At 41.4% G+C, this 21,159-nt stretch overlaps 1 protein-coding gene across 1 annotated transcript; it reads right to left on the bottom strand.

The window, feature by feature from the left end:
- Positions 1-184: 184 nt before the first annotated feature.
- LOC117712945 (SH2 domain-containing protein 1B2) lies at positions 185-19,636 on the bottom strand. The gene is made up of 4 exons (XM_034509179.2): positions 19,382-19,636; positions 9,100-9,163; positions 5,036-5,198; positions 185-3,673 (listed from the first exon to the last, which is right to left on the bottom strand). Exons 1-4 carry the CDS (start codon positions 19,513-19,515, stop codon positions 3,636-3,638), a joined length of 399 nt encoding a protein of 132 aa, XP_034365070.1. The 5' UTR covers positions 19,516-19,636; the 3' UTR covers positions 185-3,635.
- Between the last annotated feature and the right edge of the window lie 1,523 nt (positions 19,637-21,159).

The following is a 21,159-nucleotide window of genomic DNA, read 5'->3' as shown; positions in this document are numbered from 1 at the left end:
GAATAATTTTTAAAAACTTATAGTTGGACACAATTCATAGACATTTAATATTATAAAGACAAACCAGCTTTTAAATTTCCAGGAAAAATAATCAGCTATAAAGGAGAATACAGTTAACATGTTTTCTCAGTAAGATGCCCATGCACAAAGTTAAAGGGACTAAAGATAGTGACCCTAACATTTTTACATTGTGAGCTTTTAATCTACTATTTGATATTTAGTCAACTATCACGTCTAAAAACTATAAAGTCTAAAAGACATTATAAACCATTTAAGACTAAAGAAGGTTTACCACTCAAAGGATCAGCTTTAATGATGATCTAAAGTTTTGCAAAGATACAAAAATTTTGCTTGCAGTAAACACATTAGTAAGAATACCAATAAGTCAGGAGGATACTGTGTACTTTGAGATGCATAAGAAGAAAGGATGGGTAATTGACTCGGGGGTTTATTGTCATTGAAGTGATAAAGGACACAAAATGAATGGGCTGGATTTTAGATCATATCAGAAAACCACATGGGATTAGTGATGTCACAAGGAAAATGAGGATTTACTAAGTTGTAGCAATTGATACACTTACAGTATTGTAGAATAAAACAAATATAGGTCATAATGAGTATTGGGTTAAAAACCCACTTCAATAGAGCTTTCATAGCTAAAGCAATAAGCTCAGTCTTCTCAGTCGATAGCAGAAAAGAAAGGAAAACAAAAGGTCAGTGAGTGGAAAGAATGGAGTGCCACCAGTCTGAGCCAGCCTGGGCTACACATCAAGACCCTGATCAATATAATTTGAAGTGCCAAAGAGAGAATTGATTAATATCAAAGAGAAAGATAGAAGACATAGAGTAATGAATGAGATAAATCTGTAGTTGCAAAAGGAGCATCAGGATAATAAAAAGGATGGCATGTTAATGAAAGTGAGATGTCAATCGCTATGGAAAAATGGAAAAGTCACTGCAAAACCAAAAAGACCACACTGGTAAAATAATATAATAAACCAATTTTTATTATTAGTGTTTCTCCCCTTCAAAGGATCAGCTAGGAAAAGGTGAAAGGCTTTAATTCATTTACTTGCTATATTTGGAGCCAAAATATGTTAATTTACCTTATTTTTAAGATAATTTTTATGTGTGTGGGTGTTTTTGCCTCCATGTATGTCTGTGTATGACATGCATATATGGTGTTCATGAAGGTCAGAAGAAGGTATTGAATTCCTGGGAACTGGTGTTATATACAGTTCTGAGCTGTTGTATGAGTGCTGGGAATTGAGCCCTGATCCTCTGAAAGAACAGCCAGTGACTTTAAGTACTGAGCCATTTCTCCAGTGCCATGCTCATGTGTTTGAACACCTAGTCCTCAGTTAGTAGTATTATTCTGGAAAGTTGAAGGGCCTGGCTGGTGCACTCTTTGATGGTTATGGCTCAGCCTTGCTTCTGTTCCCATTTTCTCTGCTTCCTGCTCTGCCGAGTGTGAAAAGCCACCAGAACACCATCCTATCACCGGGTCTTCCATGTGAGGAAGTAAACTTCTGGAGTCATGAGCCAATAAAATCCCTGTTCTCTTTATTTCCTTCTGTCAAATAGTTTGTCCTTCCAGTAACAGGAAAAGCAACAAATACAGTTTTGTGAAATTTAATGTAGAAACCTTAGATATTGACTCATTAAATTTAATAGTTTATTAAAACATAATACATCAAGTTAAGCAATACAGGAATAGTTTGATACCTATTTCATTCATTTTAGTGACTAAACTTTATAACACAGTGAAGACCTAAGGAATGCGTCAATCCCAATAAATGCAGAAAATAGCACAATAAACTTCAATTTTATGTAAAAATCCTAAAATGGACTTGATTAAAAGTATTTACTAAAAACCTATAACAATGTGCTTAAATTGAAAAAAAAAAAAAAACATTTAAGCATTCCTGTCTTAGTTACTTTTCTAATGCTGTGACAAAACACCATGACCAAGACAACTTATAAAAGAAAGTGTTTAATTGAGCTTAAAGTTTCAGAGGGCAGAGTCCATGATGGCAGAGCAAAAATATGGTGGCGGGAACAGCTAAGATCTCACATCCTGATTCACAAACAAGAAGAGAGCAAGCACGCTGGGAGTTTAGAAAGTGCAGTGTGGGTCAGGAAGAGCCTAAACCAGGAAGGAAGAAGAGAGAAGGCATGGGATATAGGCAGAAGAGGCTCTCTCTGGGGATAGGAGGGTCCCAGCAAGGTGGGAAAGATGGGGCAGGTCAAGGGAAGATCAAGAAAGCAGAAAGGATTGGCCACAGTGGCCACTTGTGCCTGTAAACCTAGCACTCAGGGGGACGAGGCAGAAAGATTGCCTCCAGTTTGAGGCTAGCTGGGGCTAGACTGAGATTCTGCCTGAAAAAAAAAAAACAAAAACAAAAACAAAAAGAGAAACAATAACAAGCAGGCAAACAAAAAACCCCAGAGTATAATGATTTATAGGTATAAAAAGGTTGGAGTGACACCCATTTTTTTGGATGCTAACCAAAAAATTAATAAAAATGATTATTTTTAATCACATTTATCAGAAGACAGAGCTAGCAAAGTGATGGCTACTTATGTCGAATTCGGAAAAACTAGCGGAAAATGTGGCCAGAGGAATGTTGGACAGAAGATAGACCTTGGAAAGAAGAAACAGAAGACTAGCCCAAGCTGAAGGAAAAGGAAACATGGGTAGCATAGGGATATCCTACTGTGCGCTCAGTGGAAGCATAAACTGTCAATAAAAATCTGATGGCCAATGAGCTAAGACAGGATCTCCTAAGGAGGAAAATCCTTCAGAATGAGAAGAGAGGAACTCTGGGAAATAATCAGACAAGGAAAGATTCCCCACCACCAAGTCTGGGAAGACGTCAAAGGTATGAAACTTAAGAGAGGCAATCAGGCATGTGGCAGACTTAGAACAGTATAAATGGGTTGAGTTACAGTCTATGTAAGAATTCTAGCTCAAGGCTTAGGCATTACTTCATAAATAACAAGCCAATGAGTCATTATTGAGAAACTGGGGCACAGGTGGGAAAGCCTGCAGTTACAGGCTGGGTCACAACCTCCATCAGGTCCTCACAGGTGGGGAGGACATGATTGCTTCCTCTCAGTATCCTTAGATCCTGATCCTGCTGCTCTGACCCCTGCTCCACCTGACACAGCCAGGCTCGATGGAGGGTCTAGGTAATGTGCATCAACCAATTGTTTAATAGATGAAGAAGCTGAGAATGAGGGGTGACTTCTCCAAAGCCACAGAGTCACAGGGTGGGAACTCTGAAGTCACTCTTTCTGCTGCTTGAAGCTTCACTTTCCATTGTCTTGTTGGAAGTTGTCAACCATGAAGCAGGGGAGCTGCCTCTGAGCAGACAGGAGACTGGGCTATGGTTGCCCAATTTCAACATAGGGGAATAAGAGGTAAATAGTGGCTTTGGAGCCTCCTGAGGAGTGTGCCCCAAGGCAGGTGTGTGGGAAATGACTCCTCCAAGGCTGCAGAACAGATCTTGCTATCCAAATCATAGGGTCTCAGTGGCCCACTAGAAATCGGCATTTTAGATTCACCTTACGGATGTGGCAGCCAAGAACAGAGCCATCTCTTCTCTAGCTTGCTTTGTCCAGTGTCCTTGTCTTCAAGGCAAGACATCCACATACTCCTCATCTGTGTTCTCTGGGGAAAAACAAAGGACAGCTATGTTTCAGACCATGAAGTCCCATCAGCCAACCCCACCGGAGGGAAAGAAGACCAGGCAGAAACAGTGCCAATGCCACATCAAAGAGACATTTCCAAGGCTGCAGTGCCACTAGGAGCTTTCATGACCATAGAGGAGTTCTGTGATGAGTGGAGCTGCCTTAAGGCTTCTGTGTGTAAGTGTGTAGGCATGTGTATACAGATCCATGTACACATGGGTCCCTTTGTGTGTGGAGGCCAGAGGATAACCTTATACGTTGTTCTGCAGATTTTACCTACCATAGTTTTTGAAACAAGGTCTCCCTCTCACCTGGAGCTCACCAGGCTTCATGGTCAAGGAACCCCCAACATCTACCTGTTGTCACCTCTGCAACTCTGGGATGACAGCCATGTGCCACCATGTCCAGATTTTGAAAACCATCATTTCTGAGGATCAAATTCAGGTCCTCACACTTGCAAGACAAGCACTTTACAAACTGGGCTATTTCTTGAGGCCTTTTAATGCCTCATAAATCTAGAAATTTGGTTAGAAAAAGGCAGTGGCTTTTTTTTTTCTGTGACTGGGCCTACAGAAAATGATCAGATCTTAATGACCACACCATCCCCTGAATGGTGGTGAATCAACAGAGAGAAGAGTTGGGGCCAGGCATCATCTTAATCATTAAAATGCCACATTAGTCTTTTTAAAGAAATGAGAAGCTTACCTTGTCAGCCTGAAGAGTGACTTTGCTCAGACAGAATACAGTGGATATAGATGCTTGCAGGCTCCCTGAGAACTCAGGGCCCTCACCTTTCTTCCTAGACAGCAGATCTGCTGTCAACACAGATGTTGCCCACAGGCAACTGTAATCCCTCTCATGTAGAATGAAACAGAGGAATGTCTCTTGGTGTCTGTGTTTAATTCAAATTTTACCTCAATGGGCAGATGCTAGATTCTTTCAAAATGCAGTGCAATGGGTAGATGGTGAAGGTGAGGGTAAGTCTGTAATATGATCTGAGAGATCTATGAATAGACTTCCTTCGTGAATATTGACCATCCCCCATAATTCTCAAGGGCTTCATACCTTATGGATATATGTGAAATAATTTGTCCCTGACCATTTTACAAATGTGTGCTTAGCAAAAATGTAGGAAAATGTAACAGGATAAGCCCTGGTAGGGGGGTTGGCATGATTGTCTTAGTGAAAACCTGTCCACATGTGAATTTACTTCCAAACTTGAATGGACTACTACACATGGTCACAGAATGAATTCAATGTCAGTCTTTTTGCCAAGGACCTCCTCCTCTCATTCCTAGATATAGGATTAGGGGTCCCTCTGACCCAGTGTCAGGGCTCTCACCATAATCAGTCAGCTCTAACTCCAATCTCCTCCTTCTTGGGCAGAAGTTCCTTCTCATTATTGGGTTTGAAAGGTGAACCACCAGTCCTTGACCTGGTGTTTTGAATTTGGAGACTAATTCCTCTAGGTTTGGAAATATCCTTTTTGGAGTATCAGCCTCAGTCTGCAAAGACATAAGAAGGTCACTCTTACTGAACCACCTGCAAATATGTATCAGAAATTCAGCTTGATGTTCATGCAGGTCCCCCAACGACTGAAGCAGAAGCTATCGCTGAATCTGTTGCTTGCCTGTGGATCCATTTCCACTATCTGGGCCCCCTTGTCTGGCCTCACTGGGAGAGGCTGCACCTAGTTCTGTGGTTACATAAGGTTCAGGACCCCTCAGTGGAGAAGGAGAGGGGAGAACAGGGAAAGTTCCATGTGAAAGTGTACTGTAAGGTCTCGGGGACTGATAATGGGATGCAAAGTGAATAAATAAATTTTTTTAAAAAGGTCATTTTTCATAGCGCAACTCTAGGTAAAATGTGACACTTTTTGCAATACTGGGTTTTAGGGCTTGCTTCTGAAAATCCACAAGCACAAAGTAAGAGGCCAGCAACACAGGCATAGTGCTCTCACCAACTGCAGTTCATAGAGGTTCCTCGTTTTGAAGAGGAACCTCTCATCCTCGCTACTCTGTATAAAGGGGACTTCTATTTAAGACATCCTCTGTATTTAGCATGCCCCATCCTTGGCAATTTGTCCGGAGTGGTTCTTATCCACTGCAAACGGTTCCAAAGACTTCCATCAGATTCTGCCATGTTGCTAGCCTTTTCTGAGTTAGGGGACTCCTGATAGAAAATGCAAACTATGCAACTGACCTATAAGATAAGATGCATGTGGACTTTCCATAGGGTGCAGTTAAGAGAACCAAGTCCTGGTTTATACTGAGAATATGATGTCAACTGTGACTGGGTGAAACCACAGACTTGTTTTCTGGTTAGCAGCTAGAAGTAAAACAGAAGTAAAATCCTCTTTTCTGTTAGGATCCTACAGAAAGAATTTAAAAACAAAAAGAATTTTTTCCTCTGCTCTTTTGTAAGTGTTTTTGTTTGTTTGCTTGTTTGTTTGTTTTCTCATCCCTACGGTGGTTCTACGGTCCTAGAATTGGCCAACAGAGATGCATGGATGGTTGGAAGGAGCTTGTCAGAAGTACATGCTCAATCTCCATAGCAGAGATGCAAGCGAGTGCTTCAGTGAGCCTTCCTTTAATGGGGCCACTTTGGCTCTAGCCACCACCTGCTGCAGTCCTGTGACTGCAAAGCCACCCCTAGTCACATACCCCTCCCTGGCTGAGTTATGTGCTATGGGGGGAGCTTTCTCCATTTTGTTCAGAAGAGGGACAAAACAGATTCTGAGGGAATATCCAGAATCCCCCAGTGTATACAAGGAAAAGAAAAAAATATGTTTCAAAATAGTCTGCTTTATAGAAGGCATTTTATTTTGAGGTGATGTCAGAGGCATATAAATTAGAAAAATAATAAAACTAAAATTTCTATATATTCTCCATTCATGTTCTATATTTTTTGTTTGCCCCTTTATTCTCTCTAAAATATATAAATACATACACACACATATGTATATTTGTGTTCTGTTTTTGAGACCAGGTTTCATGTACCCTAAGCAGGCCGCAAGTGCCCTACATAGTTGAGGATGACTTTGAACTTCTGGTCTTCCTGCTTCTACCTCTTAAGTGCTAGGATCACAGGCTTGAACTACCACAGCCACTGTACAGATGTATATTCAATTTAAAAAAAATGTTTTCAGGCCTAACCCTTTGGTATTCAATAACCAACTTGGTGTGCCTTTTCCTAGGCAAGACCATTCCTCCAACTCTCAGCATCCTTTAGTTGCCCGTATTTCTTTATGTATGGACAAGAAAGACCTCTTGAGCTTCTCCTCACCCATGTGAGCGTGCCTATTGGTGTCATCTTTGTACAAGTCATGTTCAGGCAGCTATGTTAGTGAAACTTAATTGCTATGTGGGACATTACACGGACTGAGTAGGTTTTATTTATGTATTTAGGTAGGTGTGTGTATGTGTGGGTGTGTCCCTATGCATAAGCATGTTTGTGTGTATGCCTGTGTGTAAGCATGTGTGTATGTGCATGTGTGTGTGCATGAGCATTGTGTATGTGCATGTGTGTGTATTTGCCTGTGAGTGAGCATGTACGTGTGCACCTGTGTGTGTGCATGAATACGTGAGGGGTGTTTGTAATAACAATGTAAAAAGAAGCCATGAGACTGGGCAGTGGTGGGTGGTACAGGCCTTTAATCCTAGCATTTGAAAGGCAGAGGCAGGCAGATCTCTGTGAGTTTGAGGCCAGCCTGGTCTACAGAGTGAGTTCCATTATAGCAGAGCCTACATAAAGAACACCTGTCTCAGAAACAAAAACAAAACAAACTAAAAACAAAAATGAAGTGTGAATCTTTCCACATCAAACTAAGCAAAAGAGGCCAGTAATTAAAGGAGAGAAGAGGGAAGAGTTTATAAGAGTGTCTGAAGGGAAGAAAAATAGAGGCAACACTATAATCTCATTACGTCATATTACATAATTATATATTATAATCTCAAATTATTCAAAAATACTTGAGGAGTCAAGTTGAAGGCATGGCATTTCTTTAGCTGACTCTACTTCAGTAGTCCAAAAGGCAAAGACTTAGGACACCATATTTTAATTTTTCAAATGAGACAATGAAGTTTTGTGAAGTAGTAATTACTGATCTTGTTTGAATTTTAAAATGAATTTAAGTTTTAGCAATTGCCTCAAGGATGTCCTGTACAGCAAAAGAAACAATAGATGCTTACATATTTTAGGGATTGTGGTATATTCTAATCTCTTTCTAATATTCACAGTGAACAAAAGCATGTGGGAGATCTTTTGCAGGGTGTATGTTCAGATCTTATGTTGGTAATTAAGAATTTCATTACATTTGTTATACTTACTTCTTAAAGCAGATAACTAAATTCAAAAGAAACAAAGACATTTCCCTGTTGAGTTCACAGCAAATCAGAAAAACTAAAGGCGTCCCTACAACATACAACTGTCTAATGTCTCCTTCTGTTTTCAGACAGCTGTGGATATGCTTGACTCTTGAACATGTGACCCTCTTCCCACTTGCCCTTTCCTCTCCCGTCCTGGGATATGGTTTAGTTTTCTAATTCAACAATAGTTTTTTGGGTTTTTTTTGGGGGGGGGAGGTGCCTGGTCTCCCCAACTGCCCGAGTTTCTCCGTGTAGCCCTGATTGTCCTGGAACTCACTTTAGACCAGGTTAGCCTCCAACTCAGAGAAACCCTGCCTCTGGCTCCCGATGGCTGTGATTAAAGTTCTGTGCCACACTGCCTGGCTGTATAACAGTTTTAAATGGGGTTCAGGTCCATGTGTTTTGCCTTTACATGTATGAGCTTGGCTGTCTCTTCATTTTGGAGAAACAGCCAGGGTATTTAAAACGTGAAACACAAACCCAGTACTGTTTCTCTCATGAAGGGACAAAGCTCACTGTTTATATAACTTGGTAAAGCACTCCTGTTTTGGCGGTCCTTATGTATGTAGTCTTGCAGGACCCTAGGGGCCTTAGCCAGCCTTACACCCACCCGCCTCAGGTCAAGGCTAGGTCAAGTTCCACTCTCCATCTACGGGAACATTTTTGAGTAAAAATTCTCAGAAAGACCGCAGAATGTACTGATTGATAGTCACCTGACCCTCTGGAAAGTCCCAGGTAGAGTTCAAATATGTGTCATGATCCGAGCATGCCAATAAATTTAAAGATCAATATGCTTAGCCAATAAGCTTGAACTGTAAACTTGTTAATGTAACCTGTGCCCCTGAAAAGTATAAAAACGACGTGTAATAGCCATTCAGGGTTGCCTTCTAGTCACTCACTTTGAGGGACTAATTGAAGGTCGACCCGACACACTGAAAAATAAACCTCTTGCTTTTGCATCAATCTGCGTCTAGGTATCTCACTGGGGGCATCTCAAAGTAAGTACCACTGACACAGGGTTGAGGTCTTACAGTCTTACCTCTATCCTGTAATATCCATGTTTCTCTCTGAAGATTCGGTAGCTGTAGACAATCTGTTTAAACCTGTGGGAAAATGGCTCTGTGAATCATGAGGTTCTTATATACAAATCTCCATGATGGCTGTCTTCATACTGTAGACACAATGTGCTTTTCAGTCTTAAATCCCAAGAAGAAACTGGAGATTCCTAGACCCTCTCATCTGAATTTGAAAGACAGAAGGGTTTGGTTTTGAAACACAGAACCTCTTAGAGATGACGGAGTGTGAATTCTAGCAAAGAAGAGGAGCAAGCATTAAGATCCTTGTGACAGCCTGACCTTTGTCAGGAAGGACAACCTTTAAGTCTTTCCCTCACCTACTTCTCAAGGGAACCTCAAGTGTGGCTCAGGGATTGTTGTCCTGTTAGCAGTTTTCATCAGTTGGACTAATTATAGTCTGGATTGAGTCTGTCATCTTTTCCCAGGTGTCTTAAATTCTGTAACTCTTATTTTTCTGGTTTATTCTGATATATATAAATTTCCAAGAAATCATTCCAGAAATGATTTTGTCTCAATGTTTACAATAGCATTACAAAATAACTTCGTTTAGTGTTCACCACTGTAGGAGAAGGTCACTTCACTGTGACTCCCTAGAGGAAAAAGGTGGGCTATTTCAGAGTCATGTGCGCATCATTACCAAGACAGTATGATGTACTCTGAATGTTGATAGTCAGAAGCAAATTTCTCCTAGTCACAAATGACTTTTTCCTGCTCATTTCTAATAGTAACTGTTGGGATCCAGACCCAGGAAAAACATATTAAAGCAGACCTGGTCTCCAGGTTCTCCCAGCATCTCCCAGTCCCTTCTTAGAAACTTTCCAGCCAAGGGGCTGGGCTTCCTCTCCCCCAGAAGCTCCTCCCTATGTAATGAAGACATTTTGTTCTTCCTCTCTCCCTTCCATCCTCCCTCCTCCCCTCTCTCTCCTCCCCCTCTTCCTTTCCCTTTCTCTCTCTCCTCCTCTCTGTCTCTGTCTCTGCATGCTCATTCTCTCATTCTCTCATTCTCTCTTTCTCTCTTTCACTTCCCCCTCTCCTCTGTCTCCCTCTTCATGGAGACTTCTCTGACCCTAGTTTCTTGAGACCAGTGGCTTCCCAGTAAACCAACTTTTACATACTTTAATCTAGCTTGAATTAACTCATTTCACTGGCAGAGAATAACTTATCAATAGCGATTGTGTTTTCCATATCCCATGTGGATTCATTGTTTTACACATGAATAAATATATCAGATGTGATGTGATATTTTTTAAAGGGGGTGTGTGGGGGGGTAGCTGAACACGAGCCTAAGGAACAAGCCAGTAAGCAGCTTTTCTCCATGGTTTCTGCCTTGAATTTGCTGAATGATAGACCGAGATCTGGAATCATAAACCAAACATACTATTTTCTCCTCAAGTTGCTTTTGGTTATGTTATAAACCAGGCATTCTCCCAGCCTGCCTTCAAGGGCTCAGCGTCAGTAGCTTACATCACCATCTGTCCAGTGCATGTCCAGTGCATGTCCGCTGTAGCTGTGAATTCCGTATTTTCTATGAAGCACACATACATCCTTTGAAAGGTCCCTCTACATCATGGCCCTCTTTCTTGATCTCCCAGTTTCCTGGTCTCCTGGTCTTCTCCCTCTCCCTCTTCCTGCCCCCTCTCCCCCCTCCCCCTCGTGCCCACTCTGAGCATGCCTCTTGCCTCTTGCATCGCAACAAACCTCTAGCATTAGATCTACGGCATGGTGGGATCTCTTACTGGAACACCTTGGCCCAGACCCACCAAAAATCTCAATAGTCATGATGGTTATCAAGGCAGTAGAAAACAAGCTAATAAATTTATCTTCTTAGATTATTACCCATCATCATATGATGATAATGAACTGAACCTATGAACCTGTGAGTCAGTCCTAATTAAATGTTGTCCTTTTATTAGGGTTGCCTTGGTCATGGTGTCTTTTCACAGCACCTTAGGACAGGAAATAACCAGTTTTTTTTTTTTTTTTTGAGTGAAAATATGTTGTTTGGAATGTATGGCATATTGTGTGTAGTTTTAACAGCATTTTCAATTTGCATGGGGTTATTGTGAAATAATTTTATTGCAAATCAAAGAACATATACACTTACAGTTATTATTATTTTTTTTAGTCAATAAACTAGAACCTCAATTAAACTCAACTCTCTTCACCTGTGTATACTGGGTGGGAAACACAGTTATGTAGATTGGCTTTTTGTTAAGACTGTCACCCTCTGTGTAATCCTATTAACCTAGAATTCACTGGATAGACCAGAATGGCCTGGAACTCACACATGTGTCTGTTTCTAAATTCTGAAATTAAAGACCTGTGCTACCATGACCAGCTTCACTTAAACAACTACTTCTTTCTTCTTCCTCTTCTTCCTTTTCTTCCTCTTTTTCCTCTTGTTCCTCCTCTTCCTCCTCCCCCTCTTCTTCCTCCTCCCCCTCTTCTTCTTCTTCTTCTTCTTCTTCTTCTTCTTCTTCTTCTTCTTCTTCTTCTTCTTCTTCTTCTTTCTTCTTCTTTTTTCTGTTTTTTGTGGGTTTTTTGTTCTTTTTTGGGTTTTTTTTGAGATAGGGTTTCCTCTGTGTAATCCTGGCTATCCCAGAACTTGCTCTGTAAAACAGGCTGCCCTTGAACTCAGAGATATTTCAAGAGAACTCCATCTCCCAAGTACTGGGATTAAAAACATGCACCACCACCTGGTGTCACTTAAACTCTTAGTGATTCCAGAGAATCAGTTATTTTTCTATGCTCCTCAGAAACAATTTTCTACCTTGGTTTTTCTCCTTAAGCCCATCATCTGCTATTTTTTTTAAAAAAAAATAGATATAGGTATTCACATGTATGCTTGTGTACCACATACTTGTTTGGTGCCAATGTTGGCCAGTGTTCTTACTTGCTTAGTAGAGGCAGAGAGATAGAGAGAGCCTTAATCTCCTCTGATTGCTTGCTTCTTCTCAGTGAAGTCATCAGGAGAAACAGGAACTGAGATGATACCAATCAAGAGAGAATCCCAGCCTTCCACTGCCCCGCCTTCACTGGGATCTCAAATAGACTGCCACACCTGTCACAGCCATGCTTGCACCCATCAAAGCCTGCACACAATTTCTCTGCCATTGTCACTGTAGACAAACTGTATGCGGCTTTTCAAAGCAGGTTCCTCTCATTCCCCCTTATATCTATTCAAGGACAGAGCTCAGGCCACTCCTTGCTCACTTTCTCTGACTTCACTGTTCTCTACTCAACAGCCCGCACAGTCCAGCTATAAACTGTGAGTCAGAACGCATCACTCCTCTGCTTAGAGTTGTTAGGCCAATTTTAGAGAAGCAAAAAACTAGAGAACTAGTGTGTGTGTGTGTGTGTGTGTGTGTGTGTATGTCTGTGTATGTCTGTGTGTCTGTGTGTTTGCTTATACAGGGGATGGTCCCTTCTCAATAGATCATAAAGCTTCTTACAAAGGTAATGAGCTAGTTCTGAGGACAAAGGTATTACCAGCATAGACTAGCTCAGGTATATGCCTGTATGTGTGGTTTGGATATTGATAGCTCTGCCAACACAGATTGATAGAAGAAAAGGGCCCACAGTGGCGTCATTTTCATGATCAGAATCACACTGTCTGATTTATCTATTCTAAAATGCCCGACTCTTAACACAGACCCAGTACACAGTTCTTGACTTACATTAAATGTGTTGAGCCTATATGAAAAAAATCTTACCAGGAGATTTTGAAAGAATAGTTCTTCAAATAAAGAAAGCTGCAATGTTTTTAGACAGAAAGTCTACGAGTAAAATATTTTTATTGGACTATATTTTAGTTTGTGTTCCTAGCTCCAACTTGTCCCTGAATCCCAGATTCATTTATCCACCTGTCTAGTTCACATCTCCCTTTGTATACCCATGAGTTATCTTGGACCTGATGTGATAAATATCCCATCATCACCCCCGTGTTGGATACTCTGTGTCCCACATCCTCTTTCAAGCCTTCTCTGGGCTGTACTTTGTTCTGATTTACAAACTCCAACTATTCATTTAGTTCACTCATCTTCATTGAACACCCTTATTCTATTTCTGTGAATGTTGCTTGTATCCATGTCTCCCTTGGGCTGAGTCCCACCAGAAGCACCAATTTCATCTTTCAAGACCATAATACAAACATGATATCTCATCTCTGCCTTAGGCAAGCAAATCATGAATCCATTTGCAATGTTAAAAAAAAAAAAAAGGAAAGTGCTTGCTGTCTTTTTCTAAGAAGCAGGGGGCTGGGGTCATGGAATCCTGATTCATGGGATAATCAAAAGAGAACCTGGAGTTCATGGCTGAATTTATGTAAATAAAAGACTAGGCCTTGGTCTGAAAGAGCTGAGCTATCTGGAGCTCTTCAGAAAAAAAAAAAAAAAAGCTGTCTCAAACAGAACACAGGCTGTCAGCTTGTACCTTATGATTGACTTTGAGTCATTTTTTTCACCACTCTGAAATACCCTGTCTATCAGGAACCTTTCTCCAAGCCGAGCCGGGCCCTTGGCAGAATTCTAGTTCAATGGGTAGAGTACTTTCATGAGGTCCTGAATTCTATCTATAATACAACATAAACTTTGTATTTATGTTGTATTATAGATAGAATGGTACACCATAATCCTGGTACACTTATAATCCTGGTTCTTGGAAGACCAAGGCAGAAGGATTACTATGAGTTTCAGGTTAACCTGAGCTAGAGTGTGAGAGTCTCTGAATAAATAATAAGTGGATAGATAGATAGATAGATAGATAGATAGATAGATAAGAAATAAATTAACTATGGCTGCACTGATCCCTGAGATAGGGGAAGAAATCATATGAAACTGGCTACATTGGTTTTGGCTGGTAGACAGTTTTCTTGTGGCCTGGTAAGGACAATGGTGACTCAGTGCTGGGGTGACCAACAGTCCCCTTAACTTAAAGAGGAACAGGAGCTAGAGGAGGGCCATTGTCTCAGAGTTTATGGTCTGAGAAAAAGTTCTTCTCATCAAACATCTTGTATATCCATCAGTGCAGAAAGATAGCCTACTCCTACCCTGGAGGGGAACAGATATCACTCTAGAAACAATGCTATTACTAGTTCCAGTAAACCCTCAAAAGGTGAGACTATTTCCATGTAACTTAAAGCTTCTTAGTACAAGGTTCAAGAATATTCATGGGAACACTAAAAATCTGACACTCTGGAAAGTAAAATTCACTGTGTCTGGCATCTAGTCAAAATTTGGCAGGCACAAACGAAGACAAAAAATAAAATTAATAATAATAATAATAATAAGTAAACCAATAATAAAGAATTAATCAATAGAAATAGACTCAGGAATGACAGAGGTAATAGAAGAAGCAGACAATGGTAATAACACAGTGTTATCCTAGATGAATAAGAATCTGGAAGAAATATGGAAATATAAAGTGTAGATAATGATGATACAAAAAAAATTGAAGTAAAAATAAAAAGAGCAAGATGGAACTTAGGTAAAAGGCCGCTAAGCCTGAAAGGAAGACTATCCTAGATGGGTTTGGCAGCAGAATAAATATCACAGAAGAAAATTTAGTATTAAAAAAAAGCATGTGGAAAGGCTATACCCTCTTAGTTTTATTTATTTTGAGCTTCAGCACGGGCTAGCCTTGGAAATCCTCACTTGGTGCTGAAGCATGAAGCACTATGTGTAGATCTTGGTTGATTCATGAACAGTTCGTTCAGGAGTGTTTTGTTTCAAGCTATGGCTAGCATGGTGGGAAATCATGTTTGTATGCAGGTGTTTAGTCTTATTTTAACCACACTTTGAGAAATGAGTTGAAGGAAATGGAACCGATGGTCCTTATGAGGTCTGACAATTGTGGACTACATTTTTCCATGCCATGCCAAGAAACCCTGAAGCACTCAAGAAGACTCATACATATTGTGTCAAGTGGCTGTGAAAATGCGTTCCTGTGTTCTCAACTGTTCATTGCTGTGCCTGTGTCGCCAGGCTAGCAGGAAGGATATGAAAATGTTTGTCAATTCCTCACATGCTCACAAAGAAAGACAAGCTAGCTTAGGGGAGGATATTGTAGCCCCTGATGCACTACAGAGATAGACAAGGCTTCGTTCCACTTCAGATTGGTTCAGAGCTGGAGCTAGAGCAGCACTACCATGCAGGACACAGAGTCAGAAGCTTGGAAGCAGAACTGTAGCTGGTTACGGAGGTGGAGCCCAGTGAGAGCCACATGGGGAGACGCAATGGCAGAGAAGTCGGTGTGCTAGCTGAGTGACTGCCCCAGCAAACAGGCTAACAGCCTTATACTATACAGATATCTACATGTCCTTATTATTAAACCTCAAGGCAACCCCTGAAAACGTGCAATATTTGAGTCTGTTGACATCTGTCTTTTTTTTTTGCTTAGAATGTATGTCAGTTAAAGCTGGTGTTGTATTTGTCAATGTGCATGAAAAAATTCAAATGTCTAGATTTTTAAAGAGGCAAAATGTAAAAGATATAAGTACAAAAACATCAATTGTTCTAAATTATATTTAACTTATCACATAAAATGCAAAATAAAATTGAAAATAACTATATATAAATTATAAGAATTACAATCCTCCACTCAGTCATGAAGAGATGATAGTGGCAGCTTGGTTGGGCTGCAGAGATGGATGGCTCAGTCAGTAAAGGGTTTCTGTGCAAGCAGGAAGGATTGAGTTCAGATTCCCAGCACTTGAATGAATGTTGAGCCTGGCATTGTGTGCCTGTATTCCTAGCACTGAGGAAGAGGAAAGGGGAGGACCCCAGAGGATGGCTGGCAAGCTAGTCTGGCCAAACCAGTAAGCTTCAGGATCAATGAGGTACCCTGTCTTCAAAACTAAGGTGGAGAGCAATTGAGGAAGATGCTTGGCATTAACTTCTGGCCTCCATGCACACATATTCATGTGCATGTGTATACTACCCCCATATTAACATGTACATGTACACACACAAAAAAACAGGTTAAAAACTATCATGTGCAGAGAACCATTTGTTATATATACAATTACAATATGTGCGTGGCAAAAAGTTTGCTGATATGTGTACTTATATAAATATAAGTGACTTCCAAAGGTAGAGGAAACAAGATCTGCTTTTGTTTTTAGGTGTCTTTGATTCTTCTTCTTCTTCTTCTTCTTCTTCTTCTTCTTCTTCTTCTTCTTCTTCTTCTTCTTCTTCTTCTTCTTCTTCTTCTTCTTCTTCCCCTTCCCCTTCCCCTTCCCCTTCCCCTTCCCCTTCCCCTTCCCCTTCCCCTTCCCCTTCCCCTTCCCCTTCCCCTTCCCCTCCTCCTCTCCTTCTCCTCCTCCTCCTCCTCCTCCTCCTCCTCCTCCTCCTCCTCCTCCTCCTCCTTCTTCTTCTTCTTCTTCTTCCTCTCTCCCTCCCGCCTACCCTCCCTCTCTTTCTTATTTTCTTGCTCTTATGATAGTATCTTATGCCATATTCCAGGCTGTTCTCTGTGTTATCCAGGCTGGCTTCAAATTCATGACAAGTCTCCTACCCCAGACTCCTACATACTGAGAACACAGGCATGACTCATCATGCCCAGCTTTAAATTCTATTTTGAGAATTAGTGGTAGTAATTGTATTTTTCATGCTCTAGTTGGACCTCAGAGCCTTGTGCATGCTAGATCAGTTCTGAACCACTAAATGACACCCAGCCCTTTCCAAATGTCTTCAGCACTCTTAAAGGGAGTTTGATGTCTTAATCAACATATATTGTTTGTGTTATTGCTTTTCTTTCTGAACTCTTTGCCATTCTTTCTCAGAATTTGGGAGTTGCAAATAAGTCTCTGATGACAGAAGGCATTGCCTCAATTCCTCCCATTGCATGCAGTACCTGCAGCCTCTCCTTGGCTACAGAAAGTCTACCCTTCCCTTGGTGGACTCTTTCCAGGGATGAATCCTTTTCACCTGCTAACATCTATCCTGTCTTGACTCTACAGGTTGCAAAGGCAGTACCAGTTTCAATTTCCTCATTTTTACAAAGTCACACCAAACACACACACTCTGCACGTTGTGGTTTTCTAGCTCTGCTTGTTGAGAAATCAGATGCCATTTTCAGTTTGTGTGAACTGTAGCTCTCCAGCCAAGCTTCAAGATAGATGTTCTCTGAGACTTCCCTCCCTTTTCATCAGTTCCTCTCTCTGTCCTCCTCAGCTTCCTACTCTGTTTATCTATCTATCTATCTATCTATCTATCTATCTATCTATCATCTATCTAATTATTTCAACAGTGTGCCATAGAGCTCAGGTTAGCCTCAAATTTATGTAGCCAAATCTGGCCTTGGACTCCTGGTTTTCTTGATTCTGCCTCTCAAGCACTGGAATTGATTACAAGCATACATTACCATGTGTAGGTAAATGGTCCCTTCCTTCCTTCTTCCTTCCATCCTCCCTCCCTCCTTCCCTGCCTCTTTCTATCTATTCATCCCTCTTTTCTTTCTACTCTTTGGAATTTTGACACAGGGCTTCCATCTATAGCCCAGGTTAGCAATCTGAACTCACGAGCATGCGCCACCGCTTCTGGATTCCCTCCTTTACATATAACTTATCTGCCTTTCTTCATTGGCTCTGGGACAGCTCAGAAGTCCACATAGTTCAACAAAGAAAGGGCTTGTCTCCTGCAAGTAGGAGGCCAGTTTTCTATTGCCCTGCACTCCACCGTAAGTAGTTCTTCCCCACCCCCACCCAGAGCTGCAGTGGTTTAGCGCTCTAACTTCCCAGCTTCAGGACCTTCTCTTCATCAGCTTTAAGTTCCAAAGCCCAGCACTTGTCGATCATCTGCTCAGTATGGCCCAGAAGAAGTGAGGCTCCACTTGAGTGTATCATATACTGCAGATGTCATCATGAAGAGGGAAAGACCACATGGAGAGATAGTAGGGCCAGTCTTATTCATTTGATAACGACACTCTTAGAACTAAGTGAGTGTCCCCTAAGACACTCATTACCCTTCAAAGGGTAATGGTTCCAATGTCCTATGGACTCCCCTTTAGGCCCCATCTCTTAAAGATCCTACCACCTCTTCACATCACTACATGGGGACCATGATAGTGACACAGAAACTACTGATGGATACATCAAACAAACAAACAAAAATGAACAAACACCAGAATATCACATATAGCTTGAAAGCTAAGAGAGACCTAATGTTTCTCTCACAGCTGTTTCTTTGGCACCTTGTACAGAAACAAAGTTCTCTCCCTGTGTAACAACTAGTAGTGACAATCACTTTTGCCTTCTGACCTTTCTCCAGGCTCTAAGAAGCACAAGAGTTCTCTTCTCCAGTAACACTGATTCTTTGTTCACCCAGACTTCAGCCAAGCTCCCAAACCTCCTATGCCTGCCTGTTAATTTCCTTACAAAACTCAGCTTTCTCAAAGAATCATGCTCCGATAATATCTGGACAGCCTTGGTATCTCCTCAGCTTCTTCATCTGCCACCATTCCCCAGATGAGACCCCAGATAAGATCTGATCACAGTGGCCTTTCCTCAGCTAGAATCCCAGGATCACTTTACCTACACTTTCCCTTGTCTCTAAAGTTTCCCCTAGTTCTTTTCCATTAACAGACTCCCACCCTTCTCCTTGCTATGAACTCATACGTGTCCATACTGTATTCAGAGTTAAAGCCAATCTTTTCCCCTTACTGAAGTCACCATTGCATCAATCGCTACACCTGTCAAGAGGGCCCTGAATAAAGTCTTCCTCAGTGTCTGTAACAGGAATGATAAAGGATTCAATGTTTCTCAATTTCTTCATCTATAAAATGACAATGGATTCTGCTTGCCTCAAGAGACCACAACAAGAATAAAAAGAAATAAAGAAATACTGCTTGGTAAAGCCCTTTACCAACCTGAAAACACATGAAATATTAGCCCTTTAAAAACTGCAAGTAAATGCAGCCAACCAACCTTTCATGCTATAGTAACCACCCACCCCCAGCCTTCTCCACATCACATAAAGAGGCATGCAGAGAAAAATGCTGGTCTGTCCATTCTTTCTCCCCATCACCCTCTCTTTCCTTACTTGTCTACCCTCTTCTGTTGTCTCAGACTCTGCTCATGTGGCATGCACAACTGAGAGAGGAAGGCAGGCAGAAGAGCTGGGTAGGAACATCCTTCTGTCCTCTCCTGGCAGTGCCTGGCCCATTACCATTCCAAAGTAGAATGAGATACAACTCCCTGAGTGTATGGCTGCCATCAGGATTCCCCTGCATGAAGATGAGGGTACTCACGAGACACAGAGGCACAGGGCTCCTGGCACAGACTCGCTGTCTCTTATCAGAAAGTTGCCATCCACCCCTCCCTTGAGGAGCAGGGTTTCACACTCTTGCTTGGTCAGGCAGCCATGGTAGTAAGGCAGATCCATGGAGGGTTGTTATGCTTAAACTGTCCTGTCACCCGGAGGCCAAGGAGGCTCTGTGAAGAGGGAACTGGAGAGAGGTGTGGAAGGAAAATGTCCCTTCCTCCAGTGTGGTCTAAACAAATGAGGCTGCTCTATGGGGTTCAGTCAGTTTTATAAGACACAGGAAATGAGAAGGGAGGAAGATGGAGTGACCATGACATTTCAGCCCAGAGGTAGGTGGCTCAAGTATGACTCACACAAGTGGGTGAGTTTATCTTCCACCTCAGTCAGCGCTGTTGGTGGCTGCAGCAGCAACCCTAAAGTCAATATCTCTAGGTCCAGGTTACAGCATGTCTCACACAAGTTTTTAACCCTTCTCCTACTGGTGTGCTTCCTAGGGACCGTCCCACTAACCCTGCTGTACTAGGTATCCATTTTCTTCCTGTGCTTTCTCAGATCATGCTCTACATTAATGGCCATCTGTTTAAAAGTAAGTTTCCCTACTGAAGGTTGAGAAATGCACTGCTCTGTGGATACAATAATAAGTCATTAGGTGTTGGTTTAATCCCATATCCATTTACCAAAGTAATAGTAGCAGGTTCTCTCCTAAGTACAAGAACGTCTCTAGCCTTGGGTTCTTGGCCCTAATAACACTGGCAAGCATTAATATCTGTTTTGAGGCATCCATCACAGAAAACTACTTGGATATGTGCTTAAGCCAATAGAAAGTCTTTATTAGCTAGCCAGAAAATACACTGGGTGTTTGGGATCCCAGTGTATCCCTGAGTGTTTTTGGGAGTGGCCTTTTAAGCACAAAACCACTTCCTGGGTTAACACACTTCAGGAAGAACAGTTAGCTTGAAGCAGAAATATAGATGGCAGAATGCAAGGTAGAGACTTTACCAGATCTGTGGCCTTTAAAAGAGTAGGTCTTTCTTTTGGCCAAGTGGTTCTCAACCTGTGTGTCATGGGTCATACATCAGATATTTACACTATGATTCATAATAGTAGCAAAATTATAGTTATGAAGTAGCAATGGAATAATTGTATGGTTAGGGATTACCACAATATGAGTAACGGTATTAGAGGGTCACGGCATTAGAAAGGTTGAGAAGCACTGTTTGGCACATAGCAGTGCCAGTATTATGAATTTTATTTCCTGGATGGTATTTTCATCATGGCATCAGTTGTGCTAAGGCCAGGTGGCCTACTAAGGTCGAGGGGCATGTTACAGTTTCAACTAGTGGAGTGAGCCTTAATTCCAGTCAGAAGTTGGGTTGGTTACTTCTGTGACATTTGTGGCACTGTTGCACTACTTGGCGTATATTGCTGGCCTGGTCATCATTTTATCTCATAGGGTTCACAGCTAGGTAAGAGTCAAGATTATTTTTCTTCTCTAGTAGTATGTATAGCACCTTTCAGTATTATGAAGCCTAGGTAAGAAGAATGAGGCTTCCAAGTGAGACTCAAACTTAATTTCTCTATCTTTTTTTGTGACTCAAATATATGGTGTCTTCAGAAGCAGGGTCTTATCATACAGTTCTTAAAAATAACCAAGAACAATGCAATACCCTAAAATATGTGAGGTCCAAAGGACCTCACTGGACAACTGCAAATGAGGCAAGATATGACTGGCACCAGGATTTTTAGTTATTAGATTGTGGTATC

Source organism: Arvicanthis niloticus, chromosome 7 (assembly GCF_011762505.2).
Source record: "Arvicanthis niloticus isolate mArvNil1 chromosome 7, mArvNil1.pat.X, whole genome shotgun sequence".
Classification (NCBI taxonomy): Eukaryota; Metazoa; Chordata; class Mammalia; order Rodentia; family Muridae; genus Arvicanthis; species Arvicanthis niloticus.
Note: the sequence above shows the minus strand (reverse complement) of the source record. Positions and strands in the feature narration are given on the sequence as shown.

Excerpts from the sequence above, each read along its gene's own strand:
- LOC117712945 (XM_034509179.2), bottom strand. The coding sequence starts at position 19,515 with ATGGATCTGCCTTACTACCATGGCTGCCTGACCAAGCAAGAGTGTGAA. Across the intron at positions 9,164-19,381 it reads GCCCTGTGCCTCTGTGTCTC|GTTTAAACAGATTGTCTACA; the intron begins GTGAGTACCCTC and ends ATTTTCCCACAG. Across the intron at positions 5,199-9,099 it reads ATGGATATTACAGGATAGAG|ACTGAGGCTGATACTCCAAA; the intron begins GTAAGACTGTAA and ends ATGTCTTTGCAG.